Source organism: Oncorhynchus clarkii, chromosome 1 (assembly GCF_045791955.1).
Source record: "Oncorhynchus clarkii lewisi isolate Uvic-CL-2024 chromosome 1, UVic_Ocla_1.0, whole genome shotgun sequence".
In the NCBI taxonomy this organism is placed as follows: Eukaryota; Metazoa; Chordata; class Actinopteri; order Salmoniformes; family Salmonidae; genus Oncorhynchus; species Oncorhynchus clarkii.
Window position 1 is genome coordinate 35954010 of NC_092147.1, and position 23522 is coordinate 35977531.

The following is a 23522-nucleotide window of genomic DNA, read 5'->3' on the forward strand; positions in this document are numbered from 1 at the left end:
AAAGGGGAATATGGGTACAGGGGTCACACCATGCCTGCAGGGGGGAGAGAAGAGGGGGAGGGAGAGGGGTAAGCAGCCATCCCTGTTCTTGGCTGGGATCTTGTGAAGCTCTCTGCTTCCCCTTTTCTCCCTCTGAGGGGCTAAAGTGGACAGTCCTCTTGGTCCAGTGCAGTAGAACAGCTTGACCAACATCGACCCCGAGCCAGGTTGCTAGTGACACGCACACACACACACACACACACACACACACACACACACACACACACACACACACACACACACACACACACACACACACACACACACACACAGTCCCGCTCTGGCTCTGTTAATATGAAGAGGCCGGGGGGCACAAACAGGGAGAAATGTTCAGCAGCCGAGTGTGCAATTTGGTCTGATTGGCAACTGGAGACCATTATGTAGGCAATATCAGATATTCTCTACACCACATAGTTATCAGATCTCTCTGAGCACCTCTGGCACAACCATTCAGTTGTTTCCTCAACAGTGACAGTGTCTATACATGTCCAACCATCTACATGTCTTGGAATCCATTCACCCTATCCACCCTCGTGGAATAAGTAATGAAGACTTGCTAACAACTTTCCCCTTTCCTTCACTTTGAAGAATGTATCTCCTTCTTTTTACGCATGGCATAACCTTACGTGTTTGCTAAGAGGTTAATTTAAGCATCATCTTTCACAGCCATCCAGGCTAGTGTGTGATCCCATCTCCCACTGCATGGGAAGTGGCTGGGAGGCCCCAAAGGGGTCAACAGATATCCGGGGCCTGCCTGGCCCACCTCCAGCTATCTCTACCTCACAGCCACATTGTGATGCTACAGTCACGAGAACGGGCATGGGGCCCCTCAGAGCCCACTGGGAAACTGCAGGTCATTTACATCTCCCTGGCCCTCCAACTCTGGCACCACACACATTATAACCAGCACACTGGAGAGTTTCAAGACAAGTGTTCGAATGCAAAAACTCTGGAGTCACAATGTAGCTAGATTCACACCAGTGCCTTGCCTTATGTGCTATACAGAAATGTCAGTGCATTGTCCTGTGTGGAGTACTGTTGTACTGTATTGTGCTGATTTTAATTGGGATAGTTCTTTGGTATGTGAGCGAGGTGGTGTGGGAAAAGCCTAGTTAAGCTGCTGTGGTTTTAAAGCTGTTGCCATAGTGTCTGGGTGTATTTGATGTTTTTTTTACACACTGTTCCTTGAGGTCTTACTTTCTTTAGTTGAAATGACAATCAAGTGTGTCTGTGTGTGTGTGTGTGTGTGTGTGTGTGTGCGTGTGTGCATGTGTGTGTGTGAGACAGAGAGAAAGAGACTGCGTGTGCACAGCAGCCATCAAACCTCCTCTCTTCCCTTTCTCTCTGGTGCGCGGTGCGTTGCTATGACAACTCCTCTGGGTGCTGACTGCACCACAACGGACCTCTGAAAGCCAGAGCTCGGGGAACCTCCTCGCCCCGGGAAAGCAGCATAAAATTGGGATAAACGCCTTCGATTATGGGACACAATGGCCTGCCGCTCCTGAAAGATTCATTCATTCCGGAAAAAGAGAACTGTGGAGGGAGGGGTAGGGGGGAGAGAAAAGGGCGCCTCACCCCCCTCCACTCCTCTTCTCTGCTCTCCCACGGTGGACATAGGCATGACATCAACGGCCCTCAATGGGACTGGCATTCTTGACATGCCCACTGCCCCCCTCCCACCACTCTTACCCTCCATACCGCCTCCCTCCATCTCTCCCTTTCTCGCCACTGCCAGCTTGGACTCAGCGCTTGGCCGGGCGACTTGGGGCCAACACCACTGTTTGCAGGCGAGACAAAAGCCCCTCAGAGGGAGGAGAGGGGAAGCGGAGAGCTTCACATGGTCCCAGCCAAGAGCAGGGATTGCTGCCTCCCTCCCTCTGCCCTACCCCATATAGGCCCCAATTTTGGCTTGGTGGTGGTGGTGTGACCCCAGTATCTGCGAATCCCCCTCCCCAAAATGGTCTCTTTCCTCTCCGAGCTAGAAATGTCTGAAAGAGTATGACAAGTCAAGGAATTTGAGATGAGTGATATCTCATGCCACAACCTCTGTTGGCAGTGACGCCATTCCTCTGGCTTTTGTTGGGCTGATGGTAATTTGTCTGTGAGAGGAAATTTCAACTTTCAGTCTGAATGCAGTGATATCTGTTATTTCATAGATTGAGATTGTTTTAGATATTGTCATAACGTTACCTAAATGTATGTATGACTTCTTCGTCACGTATGAAAATGTTGATTCCGCTTTTATGTCAATTGGATGGATATAGCGTTCTTGATATAGGGCAAAAATAAAAAAACGATTACTATTCAGTACTTACTGACACATACAGTACCAGCCAAAAGTTTGAACACACCTACTCATTCAAGGGTTTTTCTTTATTTTATTATTTTCTACATTGTAGAATAATAGTGAAGACAACAAAACTAGGAAATATCACGTGGAATCATTTACTAACCCAAAAAGTGTTAATGTCACGACTTCCGCAGAGGTCGGTCCCTCTCCTTGTTCGGGCGGCGTCCGGCGGTCGACGTCACCGGTCTTCTAGCCATCGCCAATCCACATTTCATTTTCCATTTGTTTTGTCTTGTTTTCCCGCACACCTGGTTTCATTCCCTCATTACTCGTGTTGCATATAACCCTCTGTTCCCCCCATGTCTGTGTGTGGAATTGTGATATGTAAATGTATGTGTACTCCAGGCTGGTTTGCGCCGGGTTATTGTAACCCGTGTGTGTTTAGTTTTCTGAGTGCCGTGTTTTGTTCGCCTCAATAAAGGGCTCCATTTGCTACCTATTTCTGCTCTCCTCCGCCTGACTTCCCTGCAGTCAGTTACGCACTACTGTACAGTTAAATAAATCAAAAGACATTTTATATTTGAGATTCTTCAAAGTAGCCACCCTTTGCCTTGATGACAAATAAAGAAAAACGCTTGAATGAGTAGGTGTGTCAAAATGTTTGACTGGTACTGTACATGGCAACTATTATATTATATTTTAGAAACATACTGACATATGATATATACATAAATACATGATATATAGGATTAGGATTCCTGATCAGGAACTGTGGTGATGGGACTTAATCCCTCTATGTTGTGTATTGACCCCGATATCCATGCATAAAGTTAACCACTTGTGACCTCCACATTACCAGGAACCAGAGGTTTTCTGATGCAACATTTCACCCTGAACCAGTATCGGGGATGCTGGGTGAAGTATAGATTAGAGAGTGCTTCCTGGCTAGGACCATCCAGAGGTTATGAAGCCCAGATTAGAGAGTGCTTCCTGGCTAGGACCATCCAGAGGTTATGAAGCCCAGATTAGAGAGTGCTTCCTGGCTAGGAAGATCCAGTAGGGAATGGATTGAGGAACCCCCTAAGATATTTTTTCTTTGAAACTAGGCTGTTGACTCCTCCCTCTAGCCATCTGTATGGTGTGTGTGTGTGAATCTGTGTGTTAGAATGTGCATCCTTTGGACACTAGTCTGGTCCACTTCAATGGTAGTGACAGACATCAGGACTGACTGGGCAGCTCTGGTCAGTGTGGCTGGAATGTCTTGTCTTGCTGGATGCTAAAGAGGAGTTGCTGGCCTACTGTGAACTGTAGCTGAGTTTTTGGGAAGATCCAGTCGTAGCCCTCAGGTTAATGTGCTGGGGTGTTATATCTTCTGACATACATATGACAGTGTCTGATGAAGCAGCAGGGATTCCACCTTGTCTTTCTATTGGCTGTCTGACTCCTTCTATAGAGCCTAGCCTGAGGCTGAAGATTATCTAACTTTGGTCAATGTACACAGCACTTACCTCGACCGCACCAGAGTTGAAGTAAGTGCATTCCTGCAATACTCTGCTCATCTCTTTTAATCTCTGGCACAGTGATCCTATTGTTGATTGATGGAAGGGCATCTGTGGTCTGCTGGTGTCGCTAATGAGCAGAGAAAATCTGCGCTTTTGGAACATGGAGATGTTTGAACGTGTCTAGTGCATTTTCTACAGGCAGCTTATACTCACAGACAGGGTTATTGTCATAACAGTTGATGCTAAGTGGGAAAAAAGTCAAGCCAGGAAACCAAGAGAAATCTTTTTGCATGGGAAGATCAGACCTGTGACGTAGTGTTTTAAATCACTATGCACAATGTGAAGGTACCGTCTGTGCCTAGAAAGAGACTATAGGCCTGAAGGTGTGTTCACATGGCATTAGGCATAAAGTGATATGATCACAGATGGCATGTCTGGCCATGGTGATTTGAAATCAATTTCATTACAGAGGAACTAAACAGAAACAGAAAATGGATGTTCAGGTTTTCTACTATCCCCATGTCACCTCTCAGTTCTCACCTAGTGTGCATCAAGCCTTTGGTGGCCTAGTGAGAAGTGCACCTACCTTTTGTGATATTAGGGAACCCAATGATCTTTCCATGATTAAGTCAAATCAAATCAAGGTTTATTGGTTGCATACACAGTTTAGCAGATGTTTTAGCGGGTGCAGCAAAATGTTACTAGCTCCTAACAATGTAGTAAAATGTCAAACAAGTACACAAATAATACAAATATAAAAACAAGAATAATAATCAAGAAGGTCGTGACGAATCCAATTCAAATCTCAAATGGCACTGTAACAGTAATCAAAATGAAATCAATACGTATGTACACAGGATTCATTTACACAAGAAATACAAAGAATGATGTGTACAGCCGTAGATATATTGGAGTGAGCTATGTCAAGAATCCAGTATATAAATAAATATGTGGTGTGTATAAACATTGTAGCTTGATACAAAGTACAGTAGTAACATTACAATAAGCTATGCTGTACTATGTAATACAGGACTAATGTATAGTATGTGTGACAATGCACACATATCGTATGTGGCATATACTGTCATATACTGGAATGGCATTTTCTTATCCTATCTGATCTGATGATACAAACTTGAAGATAGATGTGCCAAAAAATATGGATATGTGATATAGACTGGGTGTTTTCAGCCGAAAAATGAAATTGCCACTAATGCAGGAGAATGCATTAGTGGCTTGCTCTAATTTGCTAGTTATTCTGTTGAATCGGAAGGCTCTTGTCTGGACAGATCTTGTATCGGCTAGTACTGTGACAGGAGAACTAATGCGAGTGCCATTCATAGTTAATCATAATGTCACAACCCTCCCCACTCCCCCCTCGCCCTCGGTCTAACTATAATGACAAGAGAGGGAAAAGGATTCAATTAACAGCAGTCATGCAGTAGATCTCTCCATACTACAAACTGATTGTTTTGTATTACGTTTCCTTCTAATTAATATGGCTTCTCCTCCGACAACCCAAAGCAATAATAACAGCTGCGATGATAGTGTGATGATGACTGTTGTGTGCCTGTGCATAGTGTTTACATGTCCTTTCTGCTTTTCACACGTATGAAATAGGAAGTGAATAAGTGGGAGTCTTCGCTCCGTCTGTGTGCCTAGGAACAGGCCAGCTGTTCTATCCTATAGCCAAGGCTTAGACACATCGTTATAGAGGCTGAGAACCCCTTTTTTTACATCTTCTCCTCAGCATGTGTGGTTGTGTGTGTATGTGTGTTTGCCTGTGTGTCCAATGAATGGTGTCCCATTGTGCAACACTGAACCTATAAGGTTGTTTAAAAAAATGTGTCAATACTTTGGCTTCTCCCCAAAACAAAATACAGAATCTTAGCTACGTTGCTCTCTAACTGTGTTCTGTACGTGTTTCGCTCTACCACTGTAAAAAAAAAAGACTTGATGAATGATGACTAGGTGGAAGTCTCTCAATTCCGTTTAGCCATTATTGTCATGAGGGTAAGGATGTGAGCAACAGAGGTCTATTGAGGAGACTGGGACACCCTCTGTGTATTTGTAACTGTGGTACTGCTACCCCCAGGGGTACAGTCAAAGTTCAGAATCACTGATTCAGTTTATTTCCTCTTCGTCCTTCTCTGTAATCTATTAACTGTCATGCTTCATGAATAGGGTCAGTGTGCGCATGGTGACTAACAAATTAAACAATCATCTCTGTGAGATAATTGACTGATGTTTTAAAGTGAAATTCTAAAGATGTTTTTCAAACACATTGCATGGACAGTGGATTGTAAATGACATAATAGAGATGTATGAATTGAGAAACAAAGATGTGTCCGTCTCTCTAGTAAACCATTCCCTCTCCTTCCCAACATGTCATCGTCATCTTCCTTCACACTTGTGTGAGTGTTGTATGACAGCCACAGCTGTCCCTCCTCTCATTTCTGCAATTAACACAAATGGTCTCTTATTTAGACTGCTCTAATGAGCAAACACTTCAATTTGTAAAGCTACTTTAAAAGTCTAGTTGACGCCCAACATTTTTCCAGCACTGAGCAAATTTCAGGTCTGCTGAGCACGAACTTGAACTTTGTGAAATACGTTTACTGTGAACACTGAGGTCGTACAGTTTCAGACAGTGGCTATTTGATGATAACGTAGGCCTACCAGAGTGGCCTACCACCAGAAACAATGGAGAAAATGCATCCCATAACCTTTTAACTTGGAAATAGCTGTTGTGTCATTCAGCCTACAGTAGCAGCCAATGTTTGGTGCTCAATGTAGGCCTACATTCCATGAGACATTTGAAAAAAAACATGCATGGCTGGACACTAACCTGTTTATCCACTTGTGCTTCAGACAAGGATGTGACTGAAAATGTTGTTGTTTGATGCAAGAAACCACTTCACAAAATAAAATGCATTATTGTTCCCATACCATTATTACAGACAGATAATTACTGGTCAAAAGCCTTATTTCAGTTCCTGTAGGCCAGCCATACTGAGTGGAACTTCCGGACATACGATAATGGAGAAATTGAGAAAATAAGAGGTAGAGAAGGTAGAAGGAACATGTGAGAAAAAGAAAGGAAGAGAGATATCTTGTCCAGATAAGTTCAAACTGTCAGTCAGTCTGTCTGTTACTCTTGTACCATTCCCCATCATCTCCAATAGGCCTTGTTATAGACTGCCTCCTCCACCTCTCTACATCCCCTCTTTCCCTTCCTCCCTCCATCACTCTCTCTTCCTCTACTTCTCTCAGTGAAGGCTCAGAGAGGGACCGTGGCCCACCCCTAGGGGAACCTGTGTTGTCCTCTGGGCTACTGGATACTTCAGCTGAAATCAGTCCATGGTTAAAGTCCCACTCCCATTAACTAAGCGGGGACCACGCTGGAGAGATTGTTCTCAAGTTGGTGTTTCACTGGCTGATTTTGGTTGCGTCTTTTTCTTCACACTGAAAGTAGGGGTTCATTTCATAGCTCCTTAGAGACTATTGAAGAAGAGTGAAGGGTGATCCCGTCATCAAGAGTGATGATATAAACCCGTCATTGTTTCTATGATGTTTGTATACAGCGCATTTGATTTTATGACATGGCCATTTTATCACTGTAAAAATAGGGTTGCATGTGTAACAGTATAACTTTATACCGTCCCCTCGCCCATACCCGGGCGCGAACCAGGGACCCTCTGCACACATCAACAACAGTCACCCTCGAAGCATCGTTACCCATCGCTCCACAAAAGCCGCGGCCCTTGCAGAGCAAGGGGAACCACTACTTCAAGGTCTCAGAGCAAGTGACGTCACCAATTGAAACGCTATTTAGCGCGCACCACCGCTAACTACGCTAGCCGTTTCACATCCGTTACACATGTACAGTAGGTGATACGCTGGACCAATCGATAGGCAGGTTATTCAACCCTGAACATCCAAAACAAAGGCTGAGTTGGATTGGGGATGGTTCATCTATTTTACTGTGAAGACCCAATCTAACCTCCTTCCTCACGCTCACAATATGAGGATAGTCACAAGGACATGCCTTATGATCATGTGATGTACATCTATAATTTCGCCAGACATGTGACTGATGTATCAAACTGGGGGCCTGTCAAATGCAGATTATGCATGATTAAATAACTTTCTCTCTCTCTCTGGCTCTCTCTTTCTCTCTCTGTCTCCCTCTTTCTCTCTGACACAGTGCCAGCATCATGCCTAAGCAAGTGGAGGTGAGGATGCACGAAAGTCACCTGGAGCCCATCGAGGCCAGGCCCAGGAACAAGTGTATCAGCTGCTTCTCTTCTCTTTTCAAGAACCTGCTGCTCACGCTCACTGTACTCGGTCAGTACAATCATCAGCTGTTTTACCAAGCACAATATCACAATATCTCTCTTTATCTCTTTCCCCTCCTTCCTTTCTCCCAACCTTCTTTCCTGTGTGTGTGAGCATGTGTAATATGTACATCACAGACCACTTGGCAGAACACTCTCATAGCGGCTCCCATTGATCATTAGCGATCACAGAGAGGGTTAGAGGTGTAGGATGCTCCATGCACAGGAAAACAAGTGCCTTCCTCATCCAGCAGGTGTACAGCATCAACGGGGTGATGTTACGTTTCTGAAGCTGTGCTTGAATCTAAACCAGCTTACAGATATCAGTGAGCTTAAAAGGTTTGTATTGCAGACTGTGTTGTGAAACAGCCTCCCAGGGCCTGTGATATTTGGCAGGGATCTAGTAGCAGAGAAAGTGCTGCCTACTAGGGGGGTAGTTTGGGGTCTGGGCCTAGTTTTGTCTGGCCTGAGCAGGACAGAGGGAGACAGAGCCAGGGACAGGAACAGAGACTGACCACAGGGCCAGTGTGCAGACACAGCTACAGGGGGCAGGAGCACTCAGATGCCAGCTCTCTGGAGAATAGGGGTAGGAGGGGTTGGGAGTGGAAGAACATGGCTGGAGAGTTTGGGGTGTTGGGGGGTAGTTTAAGATACACTACCGTTGACAAGTTTGGGGTCACTTAGAAATGTCCTTGTTTTTGAAATAAACTATATTTTTGTCCATTAAAATAACATAACATTGATCAGAAATACAGTGAGGGTTGCTAATGTTGTAGCTGGAAACGGCCATTTTTTTATGGAATATCTAAAAATGCGCACAGCAACCATCACTCCTATGTTCTAATGGAACATTGTGTTAGCTAATCCAAATGTATCATTTTAAAAGGCTATTTGATCATTAGAAAACCCTTTTGCAATTATGTTAGCACTGCTGAAAACTGTTGTCCTGATTAAAGAAGCAAAAAAACTGTATTTCTTTAGACTAGTTGAGTATCTGGAGCATAAGCATTTCTGTGTTCGATTACAGGCTCAAAATGGCCAGAAACAAATGACTTTCTTCTGAAACTCGTCAGTCTATTCTTGTTCTGAGAAATGAAGGCTGTTCCATGCGAGAAATGGCCAAGAAACTGAAGATCTCGTACAACGCTGTGTATTACTCCCTTGACAGAACAGTGCAACTGGCTCTAACCAGAATAGAAAGAGGAATGGGAGGCACTGGTGCACAACTGAGCAAGAGGACAAGTACATTAGAGTGTCTAGTTTGAGAAACAGACGCCTCACAAGTCCTCAACTGGCAGCTTCATGAAATAGTACCCGCAAAAACACCAGTCTCTACGTCAACAGTTCTATTTGTCACCAAGATGGCATAGCAGTCAGACGTCTTTTGTCCTCGTCTTGTCGTGTCCCGTATATATATATATATTTACAACTTTCCTTGCATACATTTTTATATACATTTTTTATTTTCCATAAACTCATCAAAACACTCTCCTGCAACCCGCCTCACCAATTTATATTTAAAAAAAAGAACGTATTATTTACCTCAAATCTGTAATCCTCCATAGAAGCTAGCCAGAAACTAATCCAGAAGCTAGCCAGAAGCTAGCCTGAAGCTAACCAGAAGCTAATCAGAAGCTAGTTAGCTTCTTTACTGGCTAATTGTTAGTATTCAGCTAACCACGGTTTGTGGTCATCAGGTATCCTTTAGCTCGAAAATCTATCGCCAGTTTTGTACGGCGCGGCCGGAACATACCGGACCTATTTTTCTCTCCATGTCCCCGGATTTCAACCGCTAACTCTGGACATTTATACCTGGATCTCGCAGCTAGCTAGCTGCTATCCGTGTGACTATCGGCTTACGTCGATTTCGGAGCAATTATCAATTATTTCGGAGCTAGCCAGCTGAAGAGTTCCATCAGTCACTCCTGGGCTATAATCACCTATACGGACCCGTTTTACTGCCAACGCGGAGCCCCATTGGGCCTTCACAACTGGACAACCAACGTTATCTACCCGAGGGATTTATCCGGCTGGCTCCTCCATCGCGACAATACCTGAATGCCCATCTGCGGTCCGCTAAACGTTAGCTGTCTTATTGGCTGCTATCTGAATAGACCTATCGGACAATTTAAAAAATATATTTTTTCTTCTTTTTTTTCTTGGGCCTCTATAACTATATCTATTGTTTTTTTTGCGAATTGGATTGATCCCCTCTACCACACGGAACCCCACTAATCCTACCGACGGAAACGAGGTGCACGAGGTGGCTAAAAACAGACCTCCATCCTATGCTAGCTTGCTACCGATGGCCCGGCTAGCTGTCTGAATCGCCGTGACCCCAATCAACCTCACTACTCACTGGACCCTTTTGATCACTCGACTAAGCATGCCTCTCCTTAATGTCAATATGCCTTGTCCATTGATGTTCTGGTTAGTGTTTATTGGCTTATTTCACCGTAGAGCCCCTAGGCCTGCTCACTATACCTTATCCAACCTATTAGTTCCACCACCCACACATGCGTGACATCTCCTGGTTTCAATGATGTTTCTAGAGACAATATCTCTCTCATCATAAGTCAATACCTAGGTTTACCTCCACTGTATTCACATCCTACCATACCTTTGTCTGTACATTATACCTTGAAGCTATTTTATTGTCCCCAGAAACCTCCTTTTACTCTTTGTTCCAGACGTTCTAGACGACCAATTCTTATTGCTTTTAGCCGTACCCTTATCCTACTCCTCCTCTGTTCCTCTGGCGATGTAGAGGTGAATCCAGGCCCTGCAGTGCCTAGCTCCACTCCTATTCCCCAGGCGCTCTCTTTTGATGACTTCTGTAACCGTAATAGCCTTGGTTTCATGCATGTTAACATTAGAAGCCTCCTCCCTAAGTTTGTTTTATTCACTGCTTTAGCACACTCTGACAACCCAGATGTTCTAGCTGTGTGTGAATCCTGGCTTAGGAAGACCACCAAAAATTCTGAAATTTTCATCCCAAACTACAACATTTTCAGACAAGATAGAACTGCCAAAGGGGGCGGTGTTGCAATCTACTGCAAAGATAGCCTGCAGAGTTCTGTCCTACTATCCAGGTCTGTACCCAAACAATTTGAACTTCTACTTTTAAAATCCACCTCTCTAAAAACAAGTCTCTCACCGTTTCCGCCTGCTATAGACCACCCTCTGCCCCCAGCTGTGCTCTGGACACCATATGTGAACTGATTGCCCCCCATCTATCAGAGCTCGTGCTGCTAGGCGACCTAAACTGGAACATGCTTAACACCTCAGCCATCCTACAATCTAAGCTTGATGCCCTCAATCTCACACAAATTATCAATGAACCTACCAGGTACCTCCCCAAAGCCTTAAACACGGGCACCCTCATAGATATCATCCTAACCAACTTGCCCTCTAAATACACCTCTGCTGTCTTCAACCAAGATCTCAGCGATCACTGCCTCATTGCCTATATCCATAATGGGTCAGAGGTCAAACGACCTCCACTCATCACTGTCAAACGCTCCCTGAAACACTTCAGCGAGCAGGCCTTTCTAATCGACCTTGCCAGGGTATCCTGGAAGGATATTGATCTCATCCCATCAGTAGAGGATGCCTGTTCTTTTTTTAATGCCTTCTTAACCATCTTAAATAAGCATGCCCCATTCAAGAAATGTAGAACCAGGAACAGATATAGCCCTTGGTTCTCCCCAGACCTGACTGCCCTTAACCAATGCAAAAACATCCTATGGCGTTCTGCATCCTACCAATCCTCGACTTCGGCGATGTCATTTACAAAATAGCCTCCAATACCCTACTCGACGAATTGGATGCAGTCTATCACAGTGCAATCCGTTTTGTCACCAAAGCCCAATATACTACCCACCATTGCGACCTGTACGCTCTCGTTGGCTGGCCCTCGCTTCATACTCCTCGCCAAACCCACTGGCTCCATGTCATCTACAAGACCCTGCTAGGTAAAGTCCCCCCTTATCTCAGCTCGCTGGTCACCATAGCATCACCCACCTGTAGCACCTGCTCCAGCAGGTATATCTCTCTGGTCACCCCCAAAACCAATTCTTTCTTTGGCCGCCTCTCCTTCCAGTTCTCTGCTGCCAATGACTGGAACGAACTACAAAAATCTCTGAAACTGGAAACACTTATCTCCCTCACTAGCTTTAAGCATCAACTGTCAGAGCAGCTCACAGATTACTGCACCTGTACATAGCCCACCTATAATTTAGCCCAAACAACTACCTCTTTCCCTACGGTATTTATTTATTTATTTAATTGATTTATTTTGCTCCTTTGCACCCCATTATTTCTACTTTGCACATTCTTCCACTGCAAATCTACAATTCCAGTGTTTTACTTGCTATATTGTATTTACTTTGCCAACATGGCCTTTTTTTGCCTTTACCTCCCTTATCTCACCTCATTTGCTCACATTGTATATATAGACTTGTTTATACTGTATTATTGACTGTATGTTTGTTTTACTCCATGTGTAACTCCATGTGTCGTTGTATGTGTCGAACTGCTTTACTTTATCGTGGCCAGGTCGCAATTGTCAATGAGAACTTGTTCTCAACTTGCCTACCTGGTTAAAACCTCTTACTTCTACCCCCTCCTTTTTTGAAAATTCTGTTAAAAATCGCGCAACTTTTCAGCGTCCTGCTACTCATGCCAGGAATATAGTATATGCATATGATTAGTATGTGTGGATAGAAAACACTCTGAAGTTTATAAAACTGGTTAAATCACGGCTGTGACTATAACAGATCGTGTGTTTCATTGAAAAACGCAAGAAAAACTGCTCTCTGAAAGCAAAAAATAATTTCCATAAGTCACTTCCACCAGTTGTTAAAAGAGAACAGAATTTAATGGGAATCTGCCTGCAATTCATACAAATTCCGCACGATGGCGCCATTGTCCTAATTTTCAATTGAATTAATTGTTGGAAAATCCTTCTGTCTGACCTCCATTTTCCCAGTCTTCACCCGGATGCAGTTGAGGGAGAGATCAGACGGCATTGTTTTTGAAGTGAAGACCTATTGAAGAGACATCGCCCTGTAATCATTTTGATAGATTATAAACGTTTACTAATACCTAAAGTTGGATTACAAAAGGATTTCGAAGTATTTTGTGAAAGTTTATCGTCGACTTTTTTAATTTTAAAAAATTACGCAGCGTTTAAAAACGATGATTTTTTCTGAATGACACAACTTCCATACAAAGCTATTTTGGGTATATATGGACCGATTTAAACGAAAAAAAGACCCAATAGTGATGTTTATGGGGCATATAGGAGTGCCAAGAAAGAAGCTCGTCTAAGGTAATGAATGTTTTATATTTTATTTCTGCGTTTTGGGTAGCGCCGGCTATCGCACAATCTGTTGTTTACGTGTCGAGCTGGCATTTTGGGGGGTGCATGCTATCAGATAATAGCTTCTGATGCTTTCGCCGAAAAGCATTTTAAAAATCTGACTTGCTGGCTAGGTTCACAACGAGTGTAGCTTTAATTCAATACCCTGCTTGTGAATTTTGATCAAAGATTGAGTTGTAACGAGTACATTTAGCATTTAGCGTAGCGCATTTGCATTTCCAGGGGCATACTTGGGACGTCTGCGTGTCAAGTATTCTCAAGAAGTTAAATAAAGGTGAAATAAAAATAAATAAATAAACAGTGAAGAGGCAACTCCGGGATGCTGGCCTTCTAGGCAGAGTTGCAAAGGTTACGCCATATCTCAGACTGGCCAATAAGAATAAAATATTAGGATAGACAAAAAAACACAGACACTGGACAGAGTATTATTGGAAAAAAGTGTTATGGACAGACAAATCTAAGTTTGAGGTGTTCGGATCACAAAGAAGAACATTCATGAGACACAGAAAAATTAAAAGATGCTGGAGGAGTGCTTGACGCCATCTGTCAAGCATGGTGGAGGCAATGTGATGGTCTGGGGGTGCTTTAGTGGTGGTAAAGTGGGAGATTTGTACAGGGTAAAAGGGATCTTGAAGAAGGAATGCTTTCACTCCATTTTGCAATGCCATGCCATACCCTTTTGACAGAGCTTAATTGGAGCCAATTTCCTCCTACAACAAGACAATACAACCCAAAGCACAGCTCCAAACTATGCAAGAACTATTTAGGGAAGAAGCAGTCAGCTGGTAATATGTCTATAATGGAGTGGCCAGCACAGTAAACGGATCTCAACCCTATTGAGCTGTGGGAGCAGCTTGACCATATGCTACATAAGTAGTGTCAAGCCAATCCAACTTGTGGGAGGTGCTTCTGATTACCTCAACAAATTCACAACTAGAATGCAAAAGGTCTGCAAGGCTGTAATTGTTACAAATGTACGATTCTTTGACAAAAGCTGTCACGCCCTGACCTTAGAGATCCTTTTCATGTCTCTATTTTGGTTTGGTCAGGGTGTGAGTTGGGGTGGGCATTCTATGTTTATGTGTTCTATGTTTTCTATTTCTGTGTGTTTGGCCGGGTGTGGTTCTCAATCAGAGGCAGCTGTCTTTCGTTGTCTCTGATTGAGAACCATAATTAGGTAGCCTTTTCCCACCTGTGTCTTGTGTGTAGTTGTTTTCTGTTTTTGTGTCTTCACCAGACAGAACTGTTTCGTGTTGTTACATTTAGTTATTTTGTCTCAGTGTTCAGTTTTTTAAATAAATAATCACAAACACTTCCCACGCTGCGCTTTGGTCCACACCTTCTCCTTCCAACAGCCGTTACAAAAGCAAAGTTTGAAGGACAATTATTATTTCAATTAAAAATCATTATATAACCTTGTCAACGTCTTGACTATATTTCCTTTTCATTTTGTAACTAATTTCATGTATGTTTTCATGGAAAACAAGGACATTTCTAAGTGACCCCATCTTTTGAACGGTGGTGTACATGTAGATGGGATTTGGAGAGTGGGTTAGGGATGTTAATCAAGGTTGAGCTATGGGAAGCATTTGAGGTCAGGTGGGGTTTAGGGCACATCGTTTTAAAGTCACGGCCAGGATAGGATCAGAGGAGAGTGTCATTTTTTCCCTCAGAATTCCCCTTGGTTATAGACCTCCATATACTGGAGTATAGTAAGAGTTACTATCCAACCCTGATGCTAACTGACTGTTTCCTAGAGAATCTGCCATCTCCAGAGGGAATATAGATGCTCCTCCAAGCACTGTAGGAACCTATCTCTGTCTGAAGCTCCTCTCCCTTCAAATTGATCTCCTCTTAATCCTTGATCAGACTAAATCAACCTCTTTCACACTGAGACTGTTTTATGTCCCCCATCCACCACTACCCAATGGCCCCTATACATGGCATGTAATCCACATCCACTCATAACCAGTTCCAGACTGATGAATTAATATGCAACAAGAAGCAGTGATTTAAGGCAGACCTATGGAAATGAAATATTGTTATGATCTGTCTGTCAAGGTGTGTCTAAAGGCGAAGTCAGGTGCAGAGTATGATAAATAAAGCGCACTTTGTTTAAATCCCAAAACGGGAGCACAACAAAACAAATGCGCTCAAAAACACGGAACAATAAAGTAAATAAAGTCAGAAAGAAAATTGTATGACATGAAAACAATTACACACAAAACATGATGGGAAACAGTGGGTTAAATACAAGTAGATTGATTGGGGAAATGAAAACCAGGTGTGCATGAAAACCAGACAAGACAAATGGATATATGAAAAATGGAGCGGCTATGGCTAGAAAGCTGGTACCGTAGATCGCCGAACGCCACTTCGTTGGAAGTCGTGACACTGTCAATCTTCTTCTTCTTTTTATCATAAGCAAGACCCATTTGGAAATCATTCTTGTTATTTCTCTCTCCGCACAGAATCACAAAACGTTTTCTAAATGGAAAAAGTCCCCATGTTATCCCAGACCTTCTCACAAAGTAACCAGACAGACCACTCTAGGGTCACTTTCCAATCCCACCTGCTCTCAACTCCTTGTCTGGCCTCTGAGTTAGGGACCTATTGCCTTCCATGCTCTATGTTTGTTATGAACACTGTGGCACAGGACCTTCTCGCCACTGCTCTCTCACTCTGAACTGCTCTGTCTCTGGTCTCTCTTTAGCATTGGTTCCCCTCTCGTCTTATGGTGTTTCTCTCATTCCCAGACACAGCATTTTTTTCACACCTCTTCATAGCAACTGACCCCCTCTTCCCCCTCTCGTTCTCCAGGTGTGATTCTGGGGGCTGTGTCTGGGATGCTGCTTCGTTATGCCTCTCCCATCCACCCAGACATCGTCATGGTGATTGCGTTCCCTGGAGACATTCTGATGAGGATGCTGAAGATGTTGATCCTGCCTCTCATCATCTCCAGCTTAATCACAGGTACAGTATGGTAGAGTCATGGGTTCAACAGAAGAGAGAGAACTGCTGTTTCTCCTAATATATACAGTAACTATAGACCGATATTTGATTGCCGATATAAAACATTTCTTTTTTTTTAAATACAGTTTATTATTTATTAATTGCCACAGTATCAATCATCGTCTTTCACTATTAGCACTTCAAAGTAACTTAGTACACTTATTTCACACTTCTATATCAACACATATTAGATCCAATAGAGGAAAAATGCAAGGCCTAAAAATGCTTGTTTTGGCTGCAGGTCTGGCAGGGCTAGATGCCAAGTCTAGCGGTCGCCTGGGCACCAGGGCAATGGTCTACTACATGTCCACCACGGTGATTGCTGCAGTGCTGGGAGTCATCCTAGTGCTGGCCATACACCCTGGAAACCCCAAGATGAAGGAGCAGCTGGGAGATGGCCAAAAGCACGATGATGTGTCCAGCCTGGATGCCTTCTTTGACCTCATCAGGAACCTGTTCCCTGAGAACCTGGTGCAGGCCTGCTTCCAACAGGTACAGTACACTAAAACACCCAGAAATATTTAACCAGGCGAGTCAATAATGGCCTGGGTGAGGCACTCCCAGAACGATTCAGTTATATGAAGAACACATTTTATCTTTGCGTCCTTAACCCTAGTTACCAAAAGTTAAGATGGATTGAGATGTAAGATATTAAAGACTTGTCTGTCTTCTCTTGTCCAACCTCAGATCCAAACGGTTACTAAGAAGGTGGAGAAGGTGATTGAGGAAGACATCAATGCCACCACCACCTTGGAGGGCCTCCTGTCCAACGCCACCAAGGAGCCTGAGTTCATCATCAAGAAGTCCCTCCAGTTCAAGAGTGGCATGAACGTGTTAGGTATGGCGGCTTCTCTTTTGGACCAGGTCGCAATTGTTTCTACAACCGCCCAACTGAAAGAAACAGCACTTTTAAATTGTCTTTACCTCTTTGTCTGAGAATAAACCAGTGCATCGCATCATATCACACCTCAACGGAGTGCAACCCATTCTGCCTCACTAACTGTGTCATATTTTTATTCTTCGTCCTAAAAATAGATTCTCCATTCACTAGGATCCTCTCTCTCCATATCTCTCTGTGAGCCCATTTACTCTACTCATTCCCAGCTGTGATTCTCTCTCCTGATTGTGTGATGCAGGAGTGATTGGCTTCTTCATTGCCTTCGGCATCTGCATGGGGAAGATGGGAGAGAGGGCCAAGCTCATGCTGGAGTTCTTCAACATCCTCAACGAGATTGTTATGAACCTGGTTATCATGATCATGTGGTAAAAGAGCTTTAGCCTTTCAAGCACATTCTGTATGAACTTATGCTAGTCATAGAGATGTGCGTCCACTTTAGGAGTGTTTGTACATCTACATTTGATAATCTGGCATATATTGTAGACGTTGACTGAGATGGATACATCTTTCTCATCAGAATGTATACATTGTTAAACCTCTCCTCTGCCACTAGGTACTCTCCGTTCGGTATCTGCTGCCTGATCTGTGGAAAGATCATCTCCATTGATGACCTGGAGGTGGTTGCTAGGCAGCTGGGGATGTACATGGTGACCGTGATTGTGGGCTTGATCATCCACGGAGCCATCTTCCTGCCTGCCATCTACTTTGCCATTGTCAGGAAAAACCCCTACACCTTCTTCATGGGCATCTTCCAGGCCTGGATCACTGCCTTGGGGACAGCCTCCAGGCAAGGGCCACAAACATGGATGCCTCACTATTTACGCTATCTAACTGCTGTCACTGTAAATGTACAGATAACCTTATATAGAAAAGTATTAAATCTGTCAAATCTGTCATATCTGTGCTGAATGTTGTGGAATATACTGTATGCAGCAGCATTACTCTCTCCTACTGTACCTGTGTTTGTCTCTGTCAGTGCTGGTACACTGCCTGTCACCTTCCGTTGCCTAGAGGAAAACTTGGGCATCGATAAGAGAGTCACCCGTTTCGTGCTCCCTGTCGGCGCTACCATTAACATGGACGGAACCGCCCTCTACGAGGCCGTGGCAGCCATCTTTATCGCCCAGATGAACAACATCTACCTGGATGCTGGTCAGATCGTCACTGTCAGGTAGGGACTGCCATTGAACATATTTTCTGATCAGGGTGGGAGTTTCACTGCCTACCTTCTTAATGTAAGTAATGACATAAACATGACATTACATTTAGCGGACACTATTATTCAAAGACACGTACATTTAGCATACATAGTTATGTGTTAATGGATCATGCAGGAACTGAGCAGACAATCTGTGATGCCAGTCCCAATATCCTAAGTCACTATATTATTATTATAGTCACACCAACTCAGTCTGAAAGTGTTTCATGAAGTAGCTGTACCCATTAGCTCTGTAATTAATTAAGACAGTCCTTGGCCTTTGAACTTAATCTGTAGAGCAATTTTAACCATTAAGTTGTTTCTCTCTTGCCTCTCTTTCCCCCATGCAGTCTGACAGCTACCCTGGCCAGTGTTGGTGCGGCCAGTATTCCCAGTGCTGGACTGGTGACTATGCTTCTAATCCTCACTGCAGTCGGCCTGCCAACTCAGGACATCAGTCTGCTGGTTGCTGTTGACTGGCTCCTGTAAGTCGATCTGCATTGCTAGTGACTCAGAACCAAGTGCATGTAGTCATATGCATTCAAGGTCAAATGAGCTTATTGTATACACTGAGTACTGTATACAAAACATCAAGGACATCTGCTCTTTCCATGACATATGACCAGGTGGATCCAGGCGAAAGTTATGATCACTTATTGATGTCACTAAATCCTCTTCAATCAGTGTAGATGAAGGGGAGGAGACAGGTTAAATAATGATTTTTAAGTTTTGAGACAATTAAGACATGGATTGTGTATGTGTGCCATTCAGAGGGTGAATGAGCAAGACACAATATTTAAGTGCCTTTGAATGGGGTATGGTAGTGGGTGCCAGACACACCCGTTTGTGTCAAGAACTGCAATGCTGCTGGGTTTTTTACAGTTTCCCGTGTGTATCAAGAATGTTCCACTACCCAAAGGACATTCAGCCAACTTGACACAACTGTAGGAAGCGTTGGAGTCAACATGGGCCAGAATCCCTGTGGACCGCTTCCGACACCTTGAAGAGCCCATTCCCCGACAAATGTATGCTGTTCTGAGGGCGAGGGAGGGTTGAAGGGAGGAGGGGGAGCAACACAATACTAGGAAGGTGTCCTTAATGTTTGGTACAGTCAGTGTATGTACACCATGCTTTCAATGATTGTTATTTAAATTTGTTCTACCCCTATCCAAACCATTTTGTTTTTATCTCCACACAACACTGGTGTATTCCCAACCATTCCTATTTCCTATCCCAGGGACCGGTTCCGTACCTCGGTGAATGTGGTGGGAGACTCGTATGGCGCGGGTATCGTGTACCACCTGTCCAAGGCTGAGCTGGATGAGCTGGACGCTACACATGGCAAGTCGGGCGACATCGAGATGATGAACAAGACCTCGTCCTACTACGATGACCTCAAGAACCACCACGAAAACAACTCCAACCAGTGCGTCCAGTATGCCGCTCACAATTCAGTCGTAGTAGATGAGTGCAAGGTACAATTCACGCTTACGCACATAGATGTATATAGACGCCTAACATGCTGCATGCTCGAACTGCACCTTTTCTTTTCTCTCTTTCATTTTTCACGTTTGTTTGATGCCACTGTAAATACTCACAGCGTTATTTTAAGAAGAAAATCTGAAAAAGACCAAAAAAATACAAATGTACTGTATATATTTCAGTGTGCATTCGCTTGGAGTAGCAGCTTTTGTGTCATTTTTCTGACTAAGAATACATTCCAAACTTGCAGAAGGTATTTCTGTTCATGTAAATGCCACAAACACCTCTTGTGAAAAATTGCAAGACAGAAAAAAGGCAACCCACAAAGTGAGACAGCATCACTCACAAGTACAAGTGCAAATCCAAATTCGTGTGCTAACCAAAACTGAACAAATGTAAATGCTTTTTCATAATGTCAAACAAAAGCAGTGCAATCTGAGAGAGAGGAAAAACAATCTAAGCTAGGACCTCAGGACATTACATGATGAGCCCCAGCAAACCTCCACCCCCTTCACTGCACATGCAGGTTTCACCCCCACATCTCTGGCCCCAAATCCCTTGTCAAATGATGGGGCTTAAGGTCTTTCCCCGGGCTGCTTCAGAGTCTGTGCTGGATTACTCCTGCTGCTTCAGGCCATCATTTATCAATTTGTGATCCAATTAGCTTTTGTGAGGTTTATGAGAAAGATGCTGTAGCAGTGCATTCTCTTCATACTCTGTCATATCCCTTAAAATTACTTAAAGTCCTTTGTCTAAATGTGTAATTTTAAAGAGAATGTAATTTGTGTTGGGATATAAATATTCAGAGAATGCGATATAGTCCTTCATTAGCATTGCATATATTGACTGAGCCCTGGCACCCTCCAGACTGGGACTGAGTGATTCTCAGTCTTTAGAGTTGAGATGCTTTTGCATTTACACACTAGCTATTCTTGCTCGTTGTGAGAAATCTGTCATGCAAAATTGGAAGATGCAAAGTAGCTCATGCAGAATCTGAAACAGTAACACTTTGAATCCACTGTTTGAATAGATCAAGGAAAGTGTTGGCTGCTATTATAATGTGGAGGAATTTGAGCTGCTTGCTTTCTAGTGCAGCAGGCCTTACTATCAAAGGGCCTACTGATGAACCCATTCATTTATTACAGGATCAAGGGTGTTGCTTAGCAACACTGAGGCCCTTGCACTCCAATGGTCAGACCAAGACAATATATTCTGACATTTTTGTATCCATCCATTAAACTAGCGAAACATGGCACAAAGGCTGTTTTCTTCCAATGTGTTCTCTCTTTATTTTCTTGTATGTCTTGGCTGTACATAAATGACCTCAAATAACATTTATCCAAAGACGCAAACCATTGTAGAACGCTTTGCAAAATAATGTGTACAGACTAAAACATAACATTGCACTCATTTTGTTGTATTTTGTACCTTGTTTTCTTTGTATCTTTTTCTTTGTATTTAAGAAATGTTATATATGTCACTGCATGCTAAAGTTGTGATGATATGTTGATTGTTCTCAGGTCAGTAGAAAGGGTTGGTGCTCGTTGTTAAGACTCCCATGCTTCCATTAGCATGATCCTCAGTGGTTGTCCAGGGCTTCCTGATACCTTCAGAATACACGTGTCTTCTATATTATCTTACATGTTATCATTGGAGCACAGAACCAATTTTTTCTAATGATAGTTTATTTCATAAAATAAAACCATTTGCGAATGATATACCATTTTAAAGTAAAAGGCTTTAAGTATATACTACTGCATGTGCAATCAAATGCAAACCAAAAGATCGTAGTTGTTTTACAGTTCTTCTGGTGTCTGTGCTCAAAAGCATTAAGTCCAGAACATGAAGCATGCACTGTGCCCGTTCACGCAAATGTGTGAACCTGCTGTTTAGATCTCCATGGTGATTGCTTTCAGGTAACCTTGGCCACTAACGGCTCTACTGCTGCGGCAGCCGTGGCGGAGCGCACACTTGTTGAGGAGGAACCCCGGAAAAGTGAATAAAGCCAGCACACAGAACCCCAGCTCCACAGGCTTTCTTATCTGGTGAAAAAAAATGTGAACAAAAAAAAGTCATGCGAACAGAACTACTAATTGTTTTTCTTATGTATCTTTATTTTGCATTTGTATTAGTCCCTTTACAGTGTTTCTAACCGTCTATCTGACTGACAGATGAATAATACTAATTAACTTATCAGTGAAACGATAACAGAGGTATGTTTTACCTGTTAGAACACTAATGTGTGCATCAGAGCAAACACTTGAACAACGGACATCAAGGCTTGGGAGGGAGGGTGGGAAGAGAAAAACAAACTGTTACTTAAATTATTCCTAGAATTGTTTCTATGAGAGCACTGCATTCAAAACAGGGGGAGGGTCAGTGTGTGGGGGAGTAACACTGGAACAACAGTCCTTCAGAGTGTGATGGTAGCTGTGAGTTTGACACTGGCAATCTGGAAGTCTAACAACAGACTGAGTGTGGGACATAATCATGCTAAACATAAGGTATGCCTGTATCAAACTCCACATTATATTTTTAGCAGCGTGTCATTACTATTATCAATGATACCACAGTAGACAGCTGTTATTTGACCCCTGGCCCGATTTACCTCACAAGATAACCTTTTACCTATACCTGACAGAGCCCCTGTAACCTATCTGAGTGTCTTTGCTACCTGCTATTACCCACAATCCCATGGGGGAACCCCGTTGGTGATAATGTAGAATGTAGAGATAAGGCAGGGTCTGCAGACTGAGCCTTACTCCACAAGCACATGTTCTCTGAAAAGCACAAAAGAAACATGGAACCTCTACTCCCTTTTTTATTGTTATACATTTTGTTGACTACTGTAAGGGAGAGGGACTTTTTCAATGTCGCCTCTAGTGTGAGATTATTTACTGTATCTGTGTGATTTGTGTGTGGTTGATTTGTGTGTGTGTGTGTGTGTGTGCGTGTGCGTGTGCGTGTGCGTGTGCGTGTGCGTGTGCGTGCGTGCGTGCGTGTGCGTGCGTGTGCGTGTATGGGATGGGAGTGAGAACATGACATATCTCCCCATTACTGATAAGGACCAAACAGGCATATGATAAATCAAGCCAGAAGCCTTCGAAACGCCTCCATGACACGTCTTTTGGGGTTTCTTACTCTGCACACAATCCATTTGTAGCTAACTCCAGGTAGAAAGTGTCTCATCACTCATTTAAACTTCCAAATTAGCTATTAAGAAATTGATAAAGCTCTCTGCCCCGCAATTACTGCAACACATGAAAATCAAAAGTAAAGGTAAAATTTGTCTCCAAATACAAATATACCAATATCTTCAGTTCAGGACTGTATTTCATATTAATTCGTTCAAAGTACTAGGAAGTATTTATTATACCCATC

The 23522-nt window shown here is 43.3% G+C and overlaps 1 protein-coding gene across 2 annotated transcripts in view; it reads left to right on the forward strand.

Moving 5' to 3' along the window:
• LOC139406632 (excitatory amino acid transporter 2-like) overlaps positions 1–23522 on the forward strand; it is a 41174-nt gene extending 17652 nt beyond the window's left edge. Inside the window, exons 2-11 of one of the 2 annotated variants that reach the window (XM_071149464.1) lie at positions 8039–8178; positions 16372–16524; positions 16805–17055; positions 17251–17401; positions 17700–17826; positions 18015–18248; positions 18438–18632; positions 19010–19144; positions 19897–20134; positions 22058–23522. In XM_071149464.1, the coding sequence (XP_071005565.1) occupies positions 8049–8178; positions 16372–16524; positions 16805–17055; positions 17251–17401; positions 17700–17826; positions 18015–18248; positions 18438–18632; positions 19010–19144; positions 19897–20134; positions 22058–22144 (1701 nt within the window). In that variant the 5' untranslated portion in view covers positions 8039–8048 and the 3' untranslated portion in view covers positions 22145–23522. The remainder of the gene's footprint in view (positions 1–8038; positions 8179–16371; positions 16525–16804; positions 17056–17250; positions 17402–17699; positions 17827–18014; positions 18249–18437; positions 18633–19009; positions 19145–19896; positions 20135–22057) is intronic. The other variant, XM_071149473.1, reaches the window with a different exon arrangement.